The sequence below is a fragment of the Perissodus microlepis genome, chromosome 3 (assembly GCF_051167445.1).
Source record: "Perissodus microlepis isolate ML-2025 ecotype Zambia chromosome 3, ASM5116744v1, whole genome shotgun sequence".
Lineage (NCBI taxonomy): Eukaryota > Metazoa > Chordata > Actinopteri > Cichliformes > Cichlidae > Perissodus > Perissodus microlepis.
In genome coordinates this window covers 7,485,783-7,507,857 of record NC_140463.1, presented here as the reverse complement: position 1 = coordinate 7,507,857, position 22,075 = coordinate 7,485,783, and the positions used below count along the sequence as shown (strand labels likewise).

Here is a 22,075-nt window from a genome sequence, read left to right as displayed (position 1 = left end):
AACACTCCAGCCAGCTGAGCCGCGCATGACTTAAGGACTCGGCCGGGAATCCCGTCCGGACCAGTAGCTTTGCGCGCGTTCACCTTCCTGAAGCACTTCCGCACATCCTCCTCAGACACAGTGTGCGCACTGACGTCATCCGCGGTGCGCACACTGTCCAGTCTCATGGTGTTCGCTGTGTCGAATCTAGCGTAGAATACGTTTAGATCCTCACACAGAGAGGCCGTGGTCTGCGGTGTGCTGGGTTTCCCTCTAAAGTCTGTGATTGTGTTTAGTCCCTGCCACATACTCCGGGGGTTGTCAAACTGTTGCTCCACCCTGTCCCTGTACTCACGTTTGGCTGCTTTGATCGTCTTCCGGAGTTGGTAATGTGTGTGTTTGTAGTCCGATGTGTTTGCGGAGGCAAAAGCGGTGCTCCGTGTCGCGCGAACATCGCTATTAATCCAGGGTTTTTGATTTGGGAAGGATTTAACTGTTCTGAATGGGACGACATCTTCCACGCATTTCCTGATGAATCTGCAGACTGAGTCTGTGTACTCATCGATGTCATTAGCAGCCATGTGAAACATTTCCCAGTCCGCGTGATCAAAACAGTCCCGCAGCGCAGACTCAGATTGGTCCGTCCAATGGTGCACCGCCCTCATGGTTGGAGCTTCCTGTTTCAGCTTCTGCCTGTAGGCGGGCAGGAGCAGGATGGAGCGGTGATCTGATTGGCCGAACGGGGCGCAGGGGAGGGCTTTGTACGCATCCCGGAAAGAGGTGTAGCAGTGGTCGAGTAGCCGGTCTCCACAAGTGTTGAAATGGATGTGTTGGTGGAGTTTTGGTGAAACTTTCTTCAGGTTTCCCTTATTAAAGTCTCCGGCTGTGATAAACGGCGCCTCTGGGTGTGCAGTTTCCTCACTGCTGATCGCGCTGTACAGTTCCCTGAGTGCTTGGTCAGTGTCGGCTTGTGGGGGAATGTAAACAGCCGTAATAATCACTGCTGTAAATTCCCTCGGTAGCCAGAATGGCCGGCACTTAATCATCAGGTACTTCTTGGAATAACTTTGTTATCTTTGTACACACATGTAACAAGCTTGTACAAATAAAGAACGCAGACAGTGACAGAGCGTGAGTCCGTGAGTGCCTCCTGCGAGGACGAGCGCTCTGTGACTGCCCTCGCGAGTAAAGACAACTGGAGTGTTTGTGTTTTCTAACTCAGGTGTCTCAGCTGAAGAACTGTGGGGCGATTCTTAGAAATCCCCTGTCATTTAAGGGTGGTGCTGGTGAGTCCATCTCACCTGCAACAGCATTACAGACCAGCTATACTAATAAAGCAATTTCTTTTTAATTATACACTTTGTCCTTATTATGTCCTGGGTTTTCACTAGTGGTGCAACGGATCAAAAATCTCACTGTTCGGATCCGATCACGGTTTTAAGTCATGGATCGGATCAATTTTCGGATCAGCAAAAAAAGAAAAAAACGACAAAAATCTGACTCACCATTTACTTATTTAGGTATTTATTTGCCTATTAAAAAGCATTCAACTCAAGACTCATTCCACACACTTATTGTCAAAGGAGCTTGCAAAGAAAAGCGTCTGGACTTCTTTAAGTTACTTGAAGACGTTTCACCTCTCATCCGAGAAGCTTCTTCAGTTCTAAGGTCAAATGGTGGAGAGTCCCAGATATAAACCTAGTGGGAGTATCCCCCCACAGAGGGACAAAAGGACCCCCTGATGATCCTCTAATCGCCTGAGCCAAGGTGTGAAACTGGGTGTGGGTCCCAATCAGCCAGGGTTTCGGGTGAGCTCATTGTGAAACCTGGCCCCACCTTATCATGCGAATTCCTGAGGTCAGATGGCCCAGGATGTGAGTGGGCGTTAAGGCATCTGGGAAGGGATCTCAAAACTGGATTATAGATGGCAGAGAGTTGGTGTCATAAACTCCCGCCTCTGTTCAAAGATGGTCGCTCACAGTGGACATAGATGGCTTCTTTCACTCCTCTTTCAAACCATCTGTCCTCTCTGTCCAAAATGTGAACATTGGCATCCTCGAAAGAGTGTCCTTTATCCTTAAGATGCAGATGGACTGCTGAGTCCTGTCCTGTGGAGGTGGCTCTTCTGTGTTGTGCCATGCGCTTGTGAAGTGGCTGTTTGGTCTCTCCAATGTAGAGGTCTGGGCATTCCTCGCTGCACTGTACAGCATACACCACATTGTTAAGTCTGTGTTTTGGCGTTTTGTCTTTCGGGTGAACCAGTTTTTGTCTGAGCGTGTTGCTGGGTCTGAAATGCACCGGGATGTCATGCTTGGAGAAAACTCTCCTAAGTTTTTCTGATACACCGGCTACATAGGGGATGACAATGTTGTTGCGTCTGTCCTTCTTATCCTCCCTCGATGGTGTCTGGTCTTCTTTTCTGTGCCTCTTTGCTGACTTTAAGAACGCCCATTTAGGATAGCCGCACGTTTTGAGTGCTTCCTTTACATGTGTGTTCCTTCTTTTTTCCTTCAGGCTTAGAGGGAACATGTTCTGCCCGGTGGTGTAGGGTCCTAATTACTCCAAGTTTGTGTTCCAGAGGGTGATGGGAGTCAAAGAGGAGGTACTGGTCCGTGTGTGTGGGCTTCCGGTAAACTTCGATGTTGAGTTTGCCGTTCTCTTCAATGTGCACAGCGCAGTCCAGGAAAGGCAAACAGTTGTCCTTTGTGTCTTCCCTGGTGAACTTGATGTTTTTATCCACAGCGTTAATGTGCGCAGTGAAGGATTCCACTTCTTGTGTCTTGATTTTGACCCAGGTGTCGTCCACATATCTGTACCAGTGGCTGGGTACTCTTCCTTTGAAAGAGCCAAGAGCCTTCCTTTCCACTTCCTCCATGTAAAGGTTGGCTACAATAGGTGACACGGGGGAGCCCATGGCACAGCCATGTTTTTGTCTGTAAAAGCCTTCGTTGTATTTGAAATATGTAGTGGTGAGGCAGAGGTCTAACAGTGTGCAAATCTGATCGGGTGTGAAGTTGGTCCTGTCCTCCAAGGAGCTGTCTTCTTGTAGTCGTTTTCTGACAGTCTCCACGGCCTCCGTGGTGGGTATGCAAGTGAAGAGAGAGACTACATCAAAGGACACCATGGTTTCATCTGGATCCAGGGTGGATGTGAGCGACCATCTTTGAACAGAGGCGGGGGGTTTACGACACCAACTCTCTGCCATCTATAATCCAGTTTTGAGATCCCTTCCCAGACGCCTTAACGCCCACTCACATCCTGGGCCATCTGACCTCAGGAATTTGCATGATAAGGTGGGGCCAGGTTTCACAATGAACACACCCGAAACTCTGGCTGATTGGGACCCACACCCAGTTTCACACCTTGGCTCAGGCGATTAGAGGATCATCAGGGGGTCCTTTTGTCCCTCTGTGGGGGGATACTCCCACTAGGTTTATATCTGGGACTCTCCACCATTTGACCTTAGAACTGAAGAAGCTTCTCGGATGAGAGGTGAAACGTCTTCAAGTAACTTAAAGAAGTCCAGACGCTTTTCTTTGCAAGCTCCTTTGACTACAATGACCTGGATGACTGAGAACCTTCACAGACATCCACACACTTATATAAAAACAAATTAAGGTGCAATATAGGGCAGTACAGGGCTTTATGTCTACTACTCCGCTGTGATATAATGAGCGGTCACGTAGCTTTCCATTGCCCTGGCGGTCCACCCATTTGTAGTTTGGGCAACAGAAGAAGCCTGGGACAGTTCAGCCATAATGTTAAACTTGTGCTCTTACATGCTTGGAACAATTTTATCACTGAAGTGGATGCGCAATGGGATATCATAGCGTGGCTCAAGCACGTTCATCTTAGTTGAAACCCCTTGTTTTGCACAATGGAGTACGGCCTCATGTCTGCAGCTAAACACCCCAATAGCTTTTGTAATAGCTTTAGCCCGGTCGAATTGGGCAGCAAAGGGCTGAAAAAATACCGCAAACTCCTCTGCTCCTCACTTGGACCACTAGCGCTGGCCATAACTACCACTTGACAGACTGACTACCATACACATACTTTTTTTTCGAATCTTCGGATCACGTGCATGCTGAACCGTGGAGTGGGCTCGGTTCGGGTTATTGATCAACCGTGATCCTTTGCACCACTAGTTTTCACTATTTAATAATAAAAAAAGGAAACATCACAAAAAACACTTACAGTCATGAAAATTAATTGAGATTTAGCAATTAAATGGCGCATCCACCTTATTTATTGAAAAGTATTGGTATCAATATTGGCGATACTGGCCCGTATTTACTTGGTATCGGGTCTATACCAAAATATGCAGTATCACACACCACTAGATTCGAGTCAACTAGCACCCCCCCGGCCAAGTGCCATAGCTTATAGCCAGATTAACTTGTGACACACATCTGCACCACGTCTGAATTCATTTTCATGCACGATACATTTGTAACTTTCTATTGTGTCTGTTTGTGCATCTTGCAAATAAACCTTTGAACTGAATGAAATTATATCATGTATTCATTTTTTGCTTACATCAGTAAAAAATGCCAAATTATATACACAAAGTTATAGAAATCACCACTCCAAATGTTCATCATGATTTTAATATTTTTGTTTTCTTTAACCCTTTAAAGCCGATTGGAGCGGGCACGCTGCATTTTGTGTAACTATTTCTAAATCCCTGTAGAACTGCAACCACGTAAGCTAGCGCAATAATTTTTTTTTGCATATGAAACTGGAGGAGTTGTACTTACATCTTAAGCCATCAGCTTGTCCAGGGTCACGGTTTACTTCCACATATAGCTTTGCAAAAATTGCATAAATACCACTTGCAGCAACAAAAACACAATATTCCAGAAACACACTTTGCCGATCATTAAGAACGCTGATCATTTTATTACGGATGAAAGACTTTAGATAGTTTTTCAACTCTCAGTGATGCCACAGTGATCGTGTGATTCATGGACCTGCAGCGGAGTTTGAACCCAGACACGGCTAGTGACGTCAGACTTAAAGACCGGATAAAGAGTGATATGAACATATCTATAACTTACCGGAATGAAAATGTCTGGAGCACACCAACAGATATTTGGAGATGGAAGAGAACTGGACATTAGCTCGTCTCACACCTGCTATCCAGACTAGACGCCTTCTTTTGGTAACATCCGATACATGAGCTGCCTTATGTTGCGTCCAAGTGGGGAAAGAATGAAAAGATAAACCATTTTCAACCTTATTCCCTTGCCGGCCGTGCGATCTAACATTACAACCGACCGCACAGCAAGTACGAACCATAGCGGGTGTTATTCGCGTGTTTTCGGTCATCTTTCGCTTGCGCTTGGCCACGCCCCGTCTCGTGACGCATTTTGAGTGCGATTACGTCACCACCACGCGACGACGGCTGTCCCAATCCAAAGTGTACTCCAAATGCGTACTCCAAATGCGCCGTCGATTTCCCCAAATATCAAGCATGGTCCGGATGGTCCGGTGCACGCTTTGTGGTCCCATGTATCCCACAATTATGGGCTCAAATTGTGGTCATAAATATTTTGTACTTGTTAATCAGTTTTGTACTTCTAAATCAGGATTTATATGTGTAAAGAATTTGTGTGTGCGTAAAAAAGATTTGTCTGTGGACTTAGCCAAAAAATACGTGTGAAACTCTGCAAGTTACAAGTACAAATTTTGACCCTACTTTTCTTCTTTTCATCTGATTGGCCAATGTCATGTCAATCACAAATTTAACTATCCAATCAGAAAACAGATGGGTTTGGCTGATATATATATATATATGTATATATATATATATATATATATATATATATATATATATATATATATATATATATTAGGCGCACCATGGACACTGGTGCGCCTAAAAATAAAATTTAGGCGCACCAGCACAAAATTTAGGCGTACAAGCACAAACGTTAGGCGTACCCAAATTTTTTAACTGCATTACTTAACACCGCAGTTTTACATGTTCACCTTTTTTTGATTTGTAAATGATTAACTAACAACCTTTCAACACAAAGCTCTTTATTTGTAGCAAAGTTCTACAAGAAAGATTACTTAAAAATGCTTGTGCTTAAAGTGCTTCATGAGCTGAAATTTCAACATTAAACAAATTTAAAACATCTCAAGATATATTAAATTTAAAAAAAAATCTAAATTAAAAAGTTCCTCAAAGTGTCAAAGGCTTCAAACTGAACATTTCAATATCTAAACAACTTGACATCTTATGGATTGTCCTCCATTGCAGTCACATGCCCCTCAGATGGCCAGCTCCTGTAATTTGGCCTTCTTGATCTTTCGCCTTGGGTGAACCAGCTTGCCACACTCTCTCTAGCATCAAAATCTTCCAGACTTGGCCCCTCCACACTGATTCTTATCAGGTCATCCACTGTCTCTGAATGAAGGGATGCTCTTGTGTCTGATTTAATTCTCTTCTGTGCAGAGAACCCTCTTTCACATACCGCAGCTGAGACAGGTAGGACCAGCATAATGTGTACAAGATGCAGGATGTTCTGAGAGAAAAATACATTCAAGAGATTTGTTGAACCAATTTGTGTTAGATAGCAAAACTCACACAATCTTAGGAAAGAACATCAACCAAAACTGACCTTGTACGCTGAGCAGTACGGCTCTCTGGTCAACATGAGCTCCCAAAGGCTGAGGTAGGTCTTGTCTTTGAACATCCTGGCAATTAACAGCTTCAAACTTACAAACTCTTCTTTTGCAAGCTCTGCGTTTACACCATTTCTGAAAATGATGTGGTTTACACAGCTAATCAGTGTTCACATAAACAACATATCTATGACCAGCACACATGATATCGTAGCAATCCACCAGCTACCTTCTCAGGACTGTGGAGAAGTGATCCAAGAGAAAAGCAAGGTCATCAGCACCATGGTCCACTAAATCCTCTTTGTTCTCTGGCCAGCTATCATGATTGAAAATGTTGAAGCATTTGACAGCTTTGGTTGTGGCTGACTCAGAAGCACTATCCTCTGTTGTAAGAACAAATACATTTTAATAAATGAAAATAAAAATATAACAATGCTGTTAACAATAATAAAAATATTTCTTATCTACATGTATTTAATACACTTGCCTAGGAGACTGCTGAATCTTGCTTTCAGATTTTTCACAGTGGATTTGATTGTTGCATCCATTACTTTTTTTAAGTTTAGTTGCAGCAACACCATCTTCAGCCAGAGTTGATGCATCTCCTTTGAGTGTTATTGTCTGTGTATTGCATAAACGATAAATAGAGATTGTGATATTGATATTAGAAATATGTGTGCAAATATAAATAAAAAATAATAATAAAATAATAAATAGTGTTCTCTGTTTAAATATGAGACACAGCTATATGTAGGCCTACCTGGAATTTGTAGACTGCCATTTCACCCTCTTTATCCTGCTGCCTCCTCTGCAGCCTCATATCATTCAGGAACTCTGACAGTCTTCCATGAGGCTTGGGTCTTGCAACCATTATCTCTGTGGTCACCAGCATTTGTTCCAGGCTGCAAACGACCTGTTTGGGTATAACAGTGCTGTATTTTTTTAAAAAGTTGAAGATGACCACAAACACAGTTCATATTTACACATCCCACTTTATCTCACTTACCTGTGGTAAGATGACATCATTCCTTTGAAGTAGGAGGCTAAACTTACTAATGCCACTGAACACATCTGTAATAAAATGGCAAAAGGCCACAAAAGTGGCATCTTCCATTGATTTCCTAACCTGTATGATACAACAATAAAAATTAGTCACCTAGAACATTGATGAACTACATTCTTAAAAAATATAAAGTCAATAACAATTGCGTAATTCGCTAAAATAAAAAGAATATTCAGAAATAATGCACTGACCTTCGTAGCTCAGCCTGCAATGTCTGCATTAGAAGAGGAACCTGCCAAATAGTCCATGTGGCGGTACACAGTAGTGAACTGCCCTGGTTTCAGAAAGGTCTCCAGGGCCCTTGAAACATGTGGGAGCCACCTTGTTCCCTTCACCCCACTGGGCACCAGCACATTTACTCCCAAGTCAGCCCCAATGACCCTAAGCTCTCTCATTGATTTTGGGCTGAAATGATACGTCTTCCAAATTAAATGGAGAAGGTCATACAACTGCCTGATCATTGGAATGTCCCTCTGAACTGACAACATTGCCAATTCCAATCTGAAAAGATAGTAAACTTTTAAATGTAGATATATCTGCTCTATAAAAGAAATTAACCCACACAGTGACTTTAGAGTGTCAGTCATTTCTTGTCTTCTAGTCTTACCTGTGAGGCATACAGTGGAAGGGCACAATGTGGTCACCTGCCTCCTGCTGCAGAAGGGCTATGACACCCCCTTTGCTGCCCAAATTAACAGCAGCTCCATCAGCCCCCATAGCAATGATTTTATCCAACCAGTTACTGCACTGGTCCCCAAGAGCAGCAAATGCTTTCTTTGAGGCAGCATAAATTCCTAAACAAATAAAAAAAAAAAAATACCATTTACTTATCAGATCAAGAGTTTACAATGCAGTCTTTTTCAGTTTGAGTTTCTATATTCATGTATTATTGCTATGTTTAATTTTCAATGATAAGAATATGCTAGATATGGTTAATTCAGTAACACGACGTAATATTATTAATCATATACATAGGCTACGTGACATGACATGGCTTACCTTGGGCATGGGCATGCTCGACCTCAATGTGTCCAATCAGTATATTCGCTGGTCTTCCTTTTTGCAAGATACGAGCGTACACAATGACGCATTCTTTTGTGGCGATGTCTGTGTCTCCATCGATCAGGAAGGCCATGTATGTACTGTTCGCAATTTCCACTGACGTCTTTTTTTTCAGTGTGTCAGCGATTACGCCTATGAACTGGGCACACGCAACATCATTGCTGTATGTGGGGTTTATGTCCAAGCCATTTTTCTTGTGAAGAGTTATTTCTGACTTGAACTTACTAAACGGAACTTCTTCTTTTGCAGTATTGTAGGCGATGTTAAACTTAATGATCATCTCGGCCTCCTCCGATGACCTGTTTACTCCTGCCTGCCGCTGAAAGGAAGTGGGGAGCGGGGACATTTTGGCAGTGCATTTATCGCGGCATATAATGTGTCTTCTCGATGCTGTATGCTTTTTCAGCGTTTCAAGTCGAAACGTATTAGCACCAGTGACAAATGCAGTGTTGCCGGCCATGGTCTTTCCACACTCGCGACAATAAATGCAGTGCATCATATTGTCAGCTTGGCTGTATCTTAGCCAGGGAAACTGGTCAAGCCACTCGATTCGAAATTTATACATTCTCTCACTTTTACTTTCAGTGGACTCCGGCTGGGAGTCGATCGTATGTGGCTCATTTTCTAATGCCGTCTCCGGACCAGTGTTTGACAAAAACAGAGAGGTTGATGGCTCCGTGTCAGAGCGCTGGCTCAGAATTTTGGACTGATCAGGCCTTAACTTAACGAAAAAGTTATCAATTGTTCTTTTCATATTTTCTCAATACCAACTTCATACACTTCTGACCTGGGCTACTCACCCTTCTCTATCTGCCTGCACTTTCAAACGTAAACACAAGTAGGTCTGAAGGAATATCTGGACCACAGCCAATCACAGAGGTCCCCGCCTCTGAGTATCTCTGATTGGTTTAGAACACGACATGGGCATAATGTGTGTCTGTTGTTGAACACACGGAGACTTTCAGGGTTGCTGAAACTTTTTTTTTTTTCCGAGAAAATACTTGGTTGCACCGGTGCGACCAAGTATTTTTTATTAGTCGCACCATGGAGAAATTTGGTCGCATTTGCGACCAAATTGGTCGCACTCTAGAGCCCTGTGTATGTATGTATGTATGTATATATATATATATATATATATATATATATATTACATTACATTACATTACATTACATTACATATTACTCTTTGTGTCCTAGCTGAGTAACAGGTGGAGAAGAGTCTGGTGGAGCAGCAGAGGAGCAATTTCAGCCATTTGGACTCAGCTCAGCCACTATAGAGGAAACAATGACTTCAACACAAAAGGTAAGAAAAATATCACAGTTACTCTGTTATTGAAATTGTTTGCACAGCTAGTTGGTTTTTAAAAACCTGTTAACAGCAGCATTATCTTTTCCATCCTGGGCTCCTCCATACATTCACAATCTACATTCACGAACAAAAAACTCAGAGGTTATAAGATAATACAAAGATCATTTATGAGTAAAAGATTTTCTCAGCTGATCAATATTTCTTCAATATGTATTTTTCATTACAACTCTCATTGTAGCACAGAAGGTGGTGGTAACACACCTACAATGTGGTTTTTTTTGGGTTTTTTTTACATGTCTGATTCCACTAATGGAGGGAGTTTCAGTTTGTTCCACGACTGCATTTCACTCACTGCCTCTGTTTGTATCTCTGTCACTGCAGGACCAACATGGAGCAAGAAGTCAGCGCTCTCAGGAGGCCGACAAACGTCACAGAAGAAAGGGAGAGAAAACCTACAGCTGTGATGAGTGTGGGAAAGATTTTGTCCAGTCTGGAGACTTAAAAACACACCAACTCATTCACAGTGGATTTACAGCTTACAGCTGTGACTTGTGTGGAAAGTGTTTTACTCAGGCTGGAAGCTTAAAAACACACCAACTCATCCACAGTGGATTTAAACCTTACAGCTGTGAGATGTGTGGAAAGTCTTTTACCCAGGCTGGGGACTTAAAAGCACACCAACTCATCCACAGTGGATTTAAACCTTACAGCTGTGACTTGTGTGGAAAGTCTTTTACCCAGGCTGGAAGCTTAAAAAGACACCAACTCATCCACAGTGGAGTTAAATCTTACAGCTGTGAGATGTGTGGAAAGTCTTTTACCCAGGCTGGAAGCTTAAAAGCACACCAACTCATCCACAGTGGATTTAAACCTTACAGCTGTGAGATGTGTGGAAAGTCTTTTACCCGGGCTGAAAACTTAAAAAGACACCAAATCATCCACAGTGGATTTAAAGCACACAGCTGTGAGTTGTGTGGTAAAGCTTTTGCTCAAAATGAACACTTACAGAGACATCTAGTTACCCACTCTGGAATTAAGGCGTACAGCTGCGACGTTTGTGGAAAAAGTTTCAGCGACAAACAGTACCGAAATATTCACCTACGGATTCACACTGGAAATGATGTTTACTGCTGTGATCAGTGTGGGAAACTGTTTGCAACAGGTGCACAGTTACAACTACATATGTTTAGCCACACTGAGGAGAGACCTTACAAATGTGACCTGTGTGAGAAGACTTTTAAATCTCCACATCAGCTGAAAAAACACCAACAGATCCACACAAGAAAGTAACTCTACAAGTGCAGTTACTGTTAGGTATGTATTTAGTTTTTTAGCTTGTAATTGTAACCTGATTGTTTGGAAAAAGTCTGATCAGTAAACTTATGGAGTTATACTGAATGAACTCTTTGGAAAAAGAGTCATTTTCACTCAGTAAGCTGAGTGTTGTAATGTAAACAGTAAAATGTAATTGGACGTTGGCAGAGATGCTCTTTATTTCAGGCAACGTTCAGGATAAAAACGTTGAAGGAATTCCCTGACTTACAATGTCTTTGTTTAGAAGTGGAGCGACGCACATGGATCCATTTCTCAACCCTGTCGTCACTGTGGTGGTGGGAAAGCGTTTTTCTGTGACCTTTGTGGAAAAACTTCCAATCATCAACGGGACCTAAAACCACATCAACGTAGACACACTGGAGACAAAATGAACTACTGCAAAGAATGTGGGAGAGGCTTCCACTCACCAAGTACATTAAAAATACATGAACTCTTCCACAGTGGGGTCAAAAAGCACATCTGTGACCAGTGTGGGTCATCCTTCAACACTGGACATGAGCTTAATGAAAAAGCATAAACGAATCCACACAGGAGAGACACCATACAAGTGCAGACACTGTGACAAAAGCTTCTCACAATCAGGTCATCGTAACAAACATGAACGTACACACATGGAAGTGAACTTCAGCTGTGACCAGTGTGACAAGAGCTTCAGGAATCTCAGTTCATACTCCGAACACAAACGATCCCACGCTGTACATAAACTGTTTCACTGTTACCAATGTGCAAAAACCTTCACTTCATTATCAAACATCAGCCTGATCATGCAGGACTGAAATCACTGGATCACAATGAATCTGAAGAGAGAGAAAGATCCTCTTCTGGTTTCAGGGTCAGACTTAAAAACCTTGAGATCAGGCTCCACAGAGTTCAGATGGAATCTCCTGTAAAGAGTGTCAGCTGATGTCACACTTGGGTCTGATGAGGTAGCTCTGATTTCTGGACCTGCAGTGAATAATCCTGAATGTTACGTTTAGGAACCTGCATGTATAGATATGCATATCAAGTTTATTATTTTTCCTTTTAGGGATTTTAATTCTCTAAAATGTTATCTCTGTTACATTTTAATCTTTGTTCCCTTAGGACACAGTAGTGTTTAGTAGTTGTACTTGTTACTGTATTATTAAAGTTATAGAAATATCTTTTTTTACCAAACTGATATTGTATCAAAATTACAGATATGGATATATATCAATGTTGGGTCTGTGTTTCCACATGCCCCGCTAGTTTAGAGACTTATTCCTCATGAAGAACGCAAGACATAACAGATCATCTTCATCCGGTTTTTTAACTCGCTAATGAGGGAAGCTTTGGTCAAGAACCAGCTCTTGAAGCCTAAATCCTTCAAAGAGCAGCTGTCCTTGTAGCCTTTTTATTGGCATGACAGTTACAGTTTACACAATACAACACAACACAAGCACCTCCCACCGTAAAACCCCCCAATGGTTCTAAGACAAGGCACTATTAGTGTGTATGTGTAAGCACCCATATGCATGTGCAAGAACGTGTGTGTGTGTGTGTGTGCATGTGAGAATGTGTGTCTCTCTTTGTGCGTGACTTCCAACTATGTCTAACAACATTCTTAGTCATAAAATGGTAATCTCCCCCACACCCAATATATGGTTCAATTCCTGTATTGGTTCACCATGCATAACACAGTGAAGCCATACAAAGGGCAGGAAGCTTACCACACAAGAAACAGATCTTTCAGATAGGATGTATCTGCAATAAAACCTCCCCCAGCACAGAGTGGCTGGAGAGGTGGTCAGAGACAAAGGAATGTCTTGAACCTATAGATTGAACTAAGACTCTCAAATTTAAGAACCACAATGACAACATTCAACAATTAGACTTAACAGTCAATTTCTTCCATTTGAACTTTCTTAGTTTTTCCAAAATTAACTTCTTTTTTTAATGTATTCATTTTAAAGAAGTGTTAAAAGTTAAAAACAGCAGCACACATCAAGACCATTTTAAAGATCACAGGTGACTACTTTTAGTTGTTTCAAATTCTATTAAACCTCTATTTTTGGCTCCTCCTTTCACTTTAGTGTATTTACTGTATCCTTGAAGTCCACATGTTGTTTTTTAATGAATTAATTTTGATCCACATGTTCTGCAGCTGTTTTCCTGTTGATTTGAAGTTTGTATTATGAAATCCTGATAATGTTAAAGCGTTAGTTATATTTAATGAACTCTGTGTAAAGTTTGTCCTATTAAACAGTTTGGTGTGAAAAATAAAAAAATGGTCTCACAACAAGTAGTTTGAGCCATGATTTCAGATTCAAAGTAATTTAACAGTTTTCAGTGGTACATGTGAAGGTTTATCAGAGGAGGCGACTTGGCTGTTCTCCACTCACACTGAACAGGGTTCCTGCAGCTCATTAAAAACTCAGAAATGATCTTCAAGGACCAAAAGGTCATAAAATGTTTGATTTTTCTCAAAAAAGTGCTGTGGGCATTAAATTTTCAGAGGGTTTGTTTAAGATGCTTTGTAATTAACATCTCACACATTTCAATAAAGTGGATGTTCCTGCATTGCAGCAGTGGTTTGAAGATGTGTTCTCCCCCCTGCTCGTCTGCACGACTCTCACGGAGCACCACTTTGAAACGCAGCCTGTCCGGCTGTTGAGAGGGGCCGGTTGTCTTTAAAGTGCTTCCAGGTAATTAAGAAGTGAGCGCAGGGTTTTATACGGTTCTGTGATGATTGTCACAAAGTGAACAAGGTCTCATGGTTTGATGCTTATCCCATGTCCCGGGTTGACCTGGACTGTATAAGCACTGCTTGGTTTTTTATTATGCTACATTTAACCAACGCCCACTGGCAGATTCCTTTGTGTGCAGAGTCCACAGACAAAAACGTCCTTCTCTACTCTGTATGGTTCGTACCAATTCGTCACACTTCTGTTTGCCTTGGTTGAAGCCCGGCCATTTTCCAGCACCTCATGGAGCGATAGCTGCATCCTCACACTACATATGCTGTTCCTTACCTGGATGGTGTTGTCATTCATAGTGATACCTCGGTGGATCATGTGCAGTGGTTGGTCACAGTCCCGGAGTCCATGAGGCAGGCAGGGCTGATGGCAAACCTAAAGAAGTGTGGTTGGAGGGAGGGAGGTACAGTATTTGGGTAGTAGTGATGTGTCGGTCGTGAACGAAATGGCTCTTAGAGCCGGATCTTTGACGTGAACGATGCGAGCCGGCTCCTTATCGCGAGCCGTGGTTTTTTTTTGTTTCTCTCACCCTCTCTCGCACTTTTTTTCCGCTTCACTCCGGATGCGAGCCTTGTGCTTTGCACTGGGAAGAGGGGGGAGGGGCGGTAGTTACACTCGCAGTAGCACAGGAACAGAGTGGGAGGGAAAGAGAGCGAAAGAGAGCCAGGGACAACAACGTCACATTAGAAAGGTATAGTAATCATCCACAACTATTTTCAGTTGCGGATGATAAAGGATTCAGAAAGTTTATTCGTGCAGGTCCATATGACAGAGAATGTGATTCTTTTTGTTTTCATATTATAATTTATATTTAATTGTGTTGTGGTTGTTGTTTTGTGTTGTTTCACTTTAAATTTGTTTAAAAGGAAAAAGCTGAAAATTTAAATAGTTAAAAGGTGAAATGTGAATAGTTGGTTCTTGTATTATATGATTTATTTATTACATTTTATGTGGAGTGAATAAATAAAAGTATATTTACGGTGGCCCCTAGAGACAAAGCACGTACAAACTCCAAAACACGTAAAAACTGCGAAGCACGTAAAAACTCCAAAACATGTACAAAACACAACAGAAGTGCTCCAGGATGCTAGGGCGCAGTGTTGAGCTTTTGTTACCTAGTGGCTACACAAGCCAGCAAGTATCAACGACCGGATTTAGTGTGTGGTAGTAACAGGTAAATGAACATTTTTTTAAATTATTTGAATATATATGAGTGCTTGTGTATAAATACACAAACAATACACATATGCTTTCAATTGTGCTTTAAGTGATCCAGTGATCTAGGTAGCTCTGTTTTGGAAGTTCAGTTAATGCTAGAAATGTGTTTTGGAATTTGTACGTGTATTGTCTCAAGGGGCCACCGCATATATTTATATATAAACATATATAAATAAAACCACGTTTTTTTTACATTAGTAATTCCTTTTGTGCATAATTTTATAGTGTTGTTAGTAATAAATTAATTAAAGCAACAAAACAACCTGAAGAGCCGGTTCAGAGCCAAAAGAGCCGGTTCTCTAAAAAGAGCCGGAAATCCCATCACTATTGGGAGGTGGGCAGGTGCATCCACACATGGATAAAAAAAAAAAACAGCCATTGCATCCTTCCCAGACAGGATATTTTTAATTTTAAATATATTGCAGAAATGGAAGAAAGCAGGCTTAAATATTTGCTTAATATTTCCATTGAAAAACAAGTCCTGGTCAAAATGACTCTAAGATTCCTCATAGTGTTACTGGAGGCCAAGGTATCACATCCAGAAGACGATGAAATCCTTATTTGTTGATAAAATTGTCACAGAGCTTCCCCCATCCATTACTAAAGATTCACATCAAACTTATCCCATTCTTGGTTGCTTTAATGAACATTTTTTGTTGTCACAGTTTGATACTGATGATTTCTTGTGAACACTCCTTGAGTATGAACCCAGTGACAGTACCTGGGCCGGTTGTAGACAGGCATATATGAGGGGGCAGACAGAAATGTAAAGGGGGCACCTGGTGGCAATGGAAGCAAGAACGGTGTGGGGGTTGGGTGGGGTGCTCTGGATTAGGGGCAGTGTTGTGGAGTAATGGAATACATGTACCGGCGTTACGTATTTAAAGCACAAAATATGAGTAACTGTATTCCGTTCAGTCTGCTATTACACTCTTAAATCCTAGTACTTATTCCTGCATCTTTCAAGATCTTACAAAGCTTCAAATGACGCGTCGACTATTAAATTAGTCATTGACGACTTTGATAGTCGACGTAATAGTGACTAGTCAACTAATCGTGGCACCCCTACTCTGGAGAACTGTTTTTGTCATTTGTCTGTGAAGGTTCTCAGTCATCCAGGTCATCGTAGTCAAAGGAGCTTGCAAAGAAAAGCGTCTGGACTTCTTTAAGTTACTTGAAGACGTTTCACCTCTCATCCGAGAAGCTTCTTCAGTTCTAAGGTCAAATGGTGGAGAGTCCCAGATATAAACCTAGTGGGAGTATCCCCCCACAGAGGGACAAAAGGACCCCCTGATGATCCTCTAATCGCCTGAGCCAAGGTGTGAAACTGGGTGTGGGTCCCAATCAGCCAGAGTTTCGGGTCCAGACGCTTTTCTTTGCAAGCTCCTTTGTTTTTGTCATTTAATTGGATTGCACTTTATCAGGCCTCCACCTTATGACCTGACCAACTTGGGTGTCCCACCTGAAGACTAAGCTTCTGCTGGTCTAGCACGCAAACCCCCTAACCACGTTAATGTGGCAATCCCTCAGGTAGAAAACATAAAAGCAACAAATCAAAAAATAAAATAAAATATTGCTCATCAGATTCTAACAACTAAAAACATGACAGGAGAACAATGCAAACTAAAACTACATAATAATTTCACAGTCTTTAATTAGGGGTTTAACGTGGCATAAGATAGTATAATAATCTCACAATTCCCCCTTTGATCTCTTTTTAAAGAGATCACTTACACCTTATAATCCAGTTTTGCGAGGTCCATTTCTTCTTACCCCTATGGCCCTCTGTCCTCCTTTAACGGATGGACCTTATGTGGGATGACCTCTGTGCTTGGGCAATTCAGATCCAAGAAAAACTATATTTACAACAACAACAGTAGTTACAGATGACACTCCCATCATTCTCCCACAGCTTTATTTTGGTGCTACAGTTTTCCCCAACCTCATCTTGGTGCTACCTTGTACCTTTCCCACGTACTCAGACTAGAACCTCTGTCCGAGGAGCTTTTAACCTTTATTTTTTTGCTGCAGCTACGAGTTTCTTCCAGTCGGGTGATTCTCTGCTCCTCTTCGAACCTCCTTGGTCTGGTGTTCCTGGATTTCCGCCAACCCCTTCATGGTTATTAGTGTGCTTATGGGATCCATCCTCTTGAGGTGACTAGCCGGAGCCCAAACGGCATGACACTTGACCCCAGTTGCTGTCTTGGCAGTCTCTGTGTCTATCTCTGCTGCAAAGGGTCCTTGTATCTCCATGACCTTGTCTGCTGTCTGTTCCTTCCTCTGTAAGGCAGAAAACCAAAACACCTCTCTGCCTAGCCTTGATAATCTAATGTTATTATGCATTGTTCTTCTAGTGATGCAAATTTGGTTTAGAATATCATGTTCAGGACTCTCTGACCCAGAGACTTATTCTAATCATATCTACATGTGTAAGCATGTTTGCATTTACCCCTCTGCTTATGACCTTCAGAAGACTGAGCGTCAACTCTTATTTGCAATGTGTGTATGAAAATGATTATAACCGCTTATTTAAGTAAAAGAAATCAAAAACAAATTAACCATTTTCAATTCTAATTCAATTCTTTCCCTCCTTTTCACAAAAGCATATGTTTCATTCAGCCTGCCGTCACACGGTTTCCTCTCCAGTGTGACACTCAGCTTCTCATGAACACTGGCATTTTATCTTCTAAACGCTATTCAGTTTATTTCAATCATTAATGCTTAAACATGAAAATGATGATTTATGCTTCTCACTGGTTCTCATGAACCTCTGGGTCATAATCTTAAGTTTTACCATACCTAAATTATTAAACACACAAATAAAGTCATTGAAACCATTGTTTCATGTTAAAACTCGACTTCCCCCTTTTTGACACAATCCCATGTGTCAATTCACCGGAGCTAGAAATTAAAGGAAGAGGTTAGTGACATCGTATCTCAGAAAACATCAGAAATTCTCCTCTCCAGTATTGTTGCTCTAGCCCTGCTGCCCTGTGTTAGGGAATGAAATCAGTTTAATTATCATGTTAGATCTGTTGAACTCCTGGTTCCGCCCAGAGCCTGCATCCGCAAAACTGTCTAGAAACAAAACCTGTGTGTTAATATGAAGTTCACATTTGCAACTCTGTTTTTTTTCCCCACTGTTTTTCCCTCACTGACCACCGCAGGAGAATTTATGTCTTGATTCAGCCATGAATCCAGCTCACCTGATTCATCACTGAGCCCAACCTTCACTGGCATCTGATAGTGTGGCACTGCATATTCTTCTCTTAGTGTCACTGTTTTCCAATCTTTTACTTAGAGTCCTTAAACATGAGATAGACCGCGTCCACAACAAGTCAATACAGCTGTAAATATGGCCAATTATCAAGCGTTTATTTTAATGCATGCTTTAGTCAACCACTCACGCAGAGGATCTTCAATCCCAGAAAATTCCTTCTCCTCATTTAATAAAGTCTGTCATCTTTCCATGCCCTGGTAACTGGCCCATCCGGAGCTGTATCACTTTGAAATGTACATACAACAAGCCGAACCACACCTTGGTCACACCAACCCTTTTGTCCAACGCCATCCTAGTCTGGACTGTCAAAGTTGACTTTAACGCTTACTGTTCTGACATTCCTGTTTATTACATTCCCTGGTCAGATTAGCAAATCTCTGCACACTAGAATAAACATAATCAACATGGTCAACATTTTATTGGGTGTTATTTCAAAATATTATACATTCAAACCCTCCACCCCCGTGGGGTTTGCCAAATTATGTTTATCTAGAACTCTTCTCCATCTCTAAATTTTTCGAGAATTTTATACTTAGTGTCAAATTTTAGGAATTTGACCATAAGTGACATTTATGGTGTTATCACCCCCATCGGGGCTTACTTTTCCCACTTTTGGTGATATTCCTCCCTCGAACATTTGCAATTACCAAGTGGGTGCTATAGGAAACAAAAGCTCAGAACAGAACAACTATTAGTCATGTGCTTCATGCAAAATTTGCAGTGTAATGGTACTTTTTAATTAATCAAAGCTAAACACAATGGTTTTTTCTTCATTGTTTTACTCTTCTTCTTTGCAGTACTACATCCTAGTGTAACAGAGTTAAAAATACATCTGGAAAAAAATGTACTTACCTGGTCTTAATTATTATTTTAAGTGTGAATTTATCATTTTTGTTGTATTTTATTTTGGAAACCCAGAAACCGGATCTCACTCTGGCGTCTGAGGCTTCTAAGGCTTCCGTTCCTCACAAGGCACGTTTGCACTGTGAGGGTAAGTTCTGTAATGAAAGGCTCTGAAATTATTATGGTTTTTGGCGTAAATGTTGGCACATAAGTTGTACATGTCGATGTATATATGTTTGTATTGATTAGTGTTGGGTAGATGAGGCCAAATAATGTTGTTCCAGGTTCAACATTGCAAGTGACCAATCACCTTCTGCTGACGTCATCCACGACCTCGAAAAAAACAAACGCCTTAAAAAAATCTACTTCACTTGCGAGAAGACAAACCGCCTCTGTAAGGACAATATGTATAATGCTTACCGTTTATTAAAGGAAAGTATCCTGAAATGCAAAGAATTCCAGAAGGGGTTTCTCTTCTCGCAAGTGAAGTAGATTTTTTTAAGGTGGTATTTTTCAAAGGCACAAAAGGGGGACGTCACAACAATGTGATTGGTCACTTTTATTACATTTATTATGATGATGTGGGAACAACACCCACACGAGGATATCAGATCATCCGTGTCGGACACAGTGTTGCTGTGTTGCTCCATACTGACACCTGCTGGATATTTTTTTAATTACTTAAATGTTTGTTTGTTTTTTTACACCATTTCCTCAGCTTTGGAAAACTCACAGGCACAGATGAAGCTGGGGTACACAAAAACTGTAAAGCCAGGTGGAAAAGGTTCTGATAAGATGTCTTCCTATTCCTCCAGTACGTTAAAGGATCCTCTGATCTTGGAATGTTTCTCTCCGACACTCTCCAAATTCATAAAACACATATTAATAAAAAAATGATGATAAAGCTGTTCAGTGTCAATATAGGCCGAACTGTGTTCATTCTCAGTGTGTTTGTCTCCTCATTTTCATGTTTGGCTCTGTCATGCCTGAACACTGAGGAGGTGCTTTTGTTTGTGTAAGAAATGCAGAAAATGAAATAAATAATTTACACTGCACGTCACTGTTTTTTCCCATTCTGATAGATTACACTGAAACAAAGACAGACAAAGTATTTGCAGTTAAAAGATCAAAATGATCCCACACAGCAGAAACTTTCCTTTCTCTTTCAGGCTCCATTTTGTTATGGAGAGATGTGTATTTTCATTTATCTTTGCGGGAGTAATTTTGTGGGTTTTTTTGGTAGCGACTCACTCTTTTGACAGATACGGATGCGGTACCTTTTAAACACAGTTTGGCGCATTGGCAATGAGCGATACAGCAGCTGTATCGATCACGTGACAGTCTTAAAGCGATGCACGCACCAATACAGGCTTCACTCTGTGAGCTTGGTACATGCGCCGGTGCGTCAGTGTTGCTGGCCCCATCACTAGTATTGATGTTAGAATGTTACTGCATAACCGAAACAAAGGCTGGTTGCTGTTAAACAGTGTTTCTGCCGTATTTATGCTCTTTGGCTGTAAGCTTTTGCCGGCCCTCTAGTGGTTCCTGCGCATAGCTAGAAATGTGTTTGGACTTACTTTTTTCTGTGATTTTTGTGACGTTTGTTTTACATTGTAGGAGCTACAATTGCGAGTACCACCAGAAGACACATGTTAAGTGGGTTCTATGTCTTCTGCAGGTACGTGCACTTGTTAACGGTCATTTTGTCTGTAAAGCTCAAGCATGTGAAAGTTTAGTGCTCTACCATAATTTGTCCACTAGAGGGAAATGTTTAGCCGGTGATACTTCTGTTATCCTGTTTTTTGATTATACAGTTGTGAAAAGTATTTTTATGGGTTATAAGATTTCTTTTTGTATACAAGTTCAGTGTGATAGACTGTAAAATGGGAGAAATTATTATTTTCCATCTTTATCAAGTAGTAAAATGTAAGTCTGTCAACACAAGGCGCGTTTGCACTGTGAGGAATAAACCGTGAAAAGCCAACCTTTCTGAGCACCCGTTACACTAGCACATGCCCCTGTCGGTTGTATTCTACTTTTTAATTATTGACTATTTTAAGGGTGAACCTAAATCACATGGACCAGTGTTTATTATTACATATCTCTATTTTGAACATGACAAATCTACCCTTCCCCTTTTATTCATAAATATTGTTAAAGTTTTGGCTATTTTCCTCTATAAAATGTAATCAACTTTTACAGTGGCCTGCTATGGTTAATAGTAACATATTCCAGTCATGAGTGATATCAAATGTTTTCTCCACTGTAGCATTTGGCATTCCCAACAATATAATCTGATACCTTAATCAAAACACAGCCAATAAAACACAATTTTCTTAATGCAAACATCAGTAACTCAAAATTAGCAGCCAAAGGATTAAGTCTGCAGTTCCACACTCTCATGTGAAGCTACAGTCTCCCCCTCGAGTCTCTCTTGTCCTCCTGCTCCTGCAAAAACAAAACAAAACAATGCATCCACCCTTTTCTTACCTGCTAGGTGAATTGTTTGTCGACATTTACTGATCCTAAGGTCGGTGCAGTTTTTCCATTAACAGCAAGATCACGTCATCATTTTAAAGGAAAACACTTCCCTGTTATTTTGGACTGGATTGACTCGCTGCAATCCTTTTAGACTCAGGACT

The 22,075-nt window shown here is 41.3% G+C and overlaps 2 protein-coding genes across 2 annotated transcripts; one reads left to right on the top strand and one right to left on the bottom strand.

Moving 5' to 3' along the window:
- Positions 1 to 6,221: 6,221 nt before the first annotated feature.
- On the bottom strand, positions 6,222 to 9,080 carry LOC146389693 (zinc finger protein 862-like). The gene is made up of 9 exons (XM_084919421.1): positions 8,672 to 9,080; positions 8,280 to 8,466; positions 7,882 to 8,173; positions 7,616 to 7,735; positions 7,370 to 7,522; positions 7,161 to 7,230; positions 6,839 to 6,992; positions 6,606 to 6,744; positions 6,222 to 6,509 (listed from the first exon to the last, which is right to left on the bottom strand). The coding sequence occupies exons 1-9, from the start codon at positions 9,078 to 9,080 to the stop codon at positions 6,222 to 6,224; spliced, it is 1,812 nt and encodes a 603-aa protein (XP_084775547.1).
- An 861-nt stretch (positions 9,081 to 9,941) lies between these two features.
- Positions 9,942 to 11,351, top strand: LOC146389692 (uncharacterized). Its single transcript, XM_084923037.1, has 2 exons — positions 9,942 to 10,037; positions 10,425 to 11,351. Exons 1-2 carry the CDS (start codon positions 10,020 to 10,022, stop codon positions 11,331 to 11,333), a joined length of 927 nt encoding a protein of 308 aa, XP_084779163.1. The 5' UTR covers positions 9,942 to 10,019; the 3' UTR covers positions 11,334 to 11,351.
- Positions 11,352 to 22,075: the final 10,724 nt, after the last annotated feature.

Bases quoted from the DNA above. Each gene is read 5' to 3' on its own strand.
- LOC146389693 (XM_084919421.1), bottom strand. From the start codon at position 9,080: ATGTCCCCGCTCCCCACTTCCTTTCAGCGGCAGGCAGGAGTAAACAGG. The intron at 8,174-8,279 runs GTAAGACTAGAA...CTATCTTTTCAG, and splicing joins TTCCACTGTATGCCTCACAG to ATTGGAATTGGCAATGTTGT. The intron at 6,993-7,160 runs GTAATGGATGCA...TTCTTACAACAG, and splicing joins TGCAACTAAACTTAAAAAAA to AGGATAGTGCTTCTGAGTCA.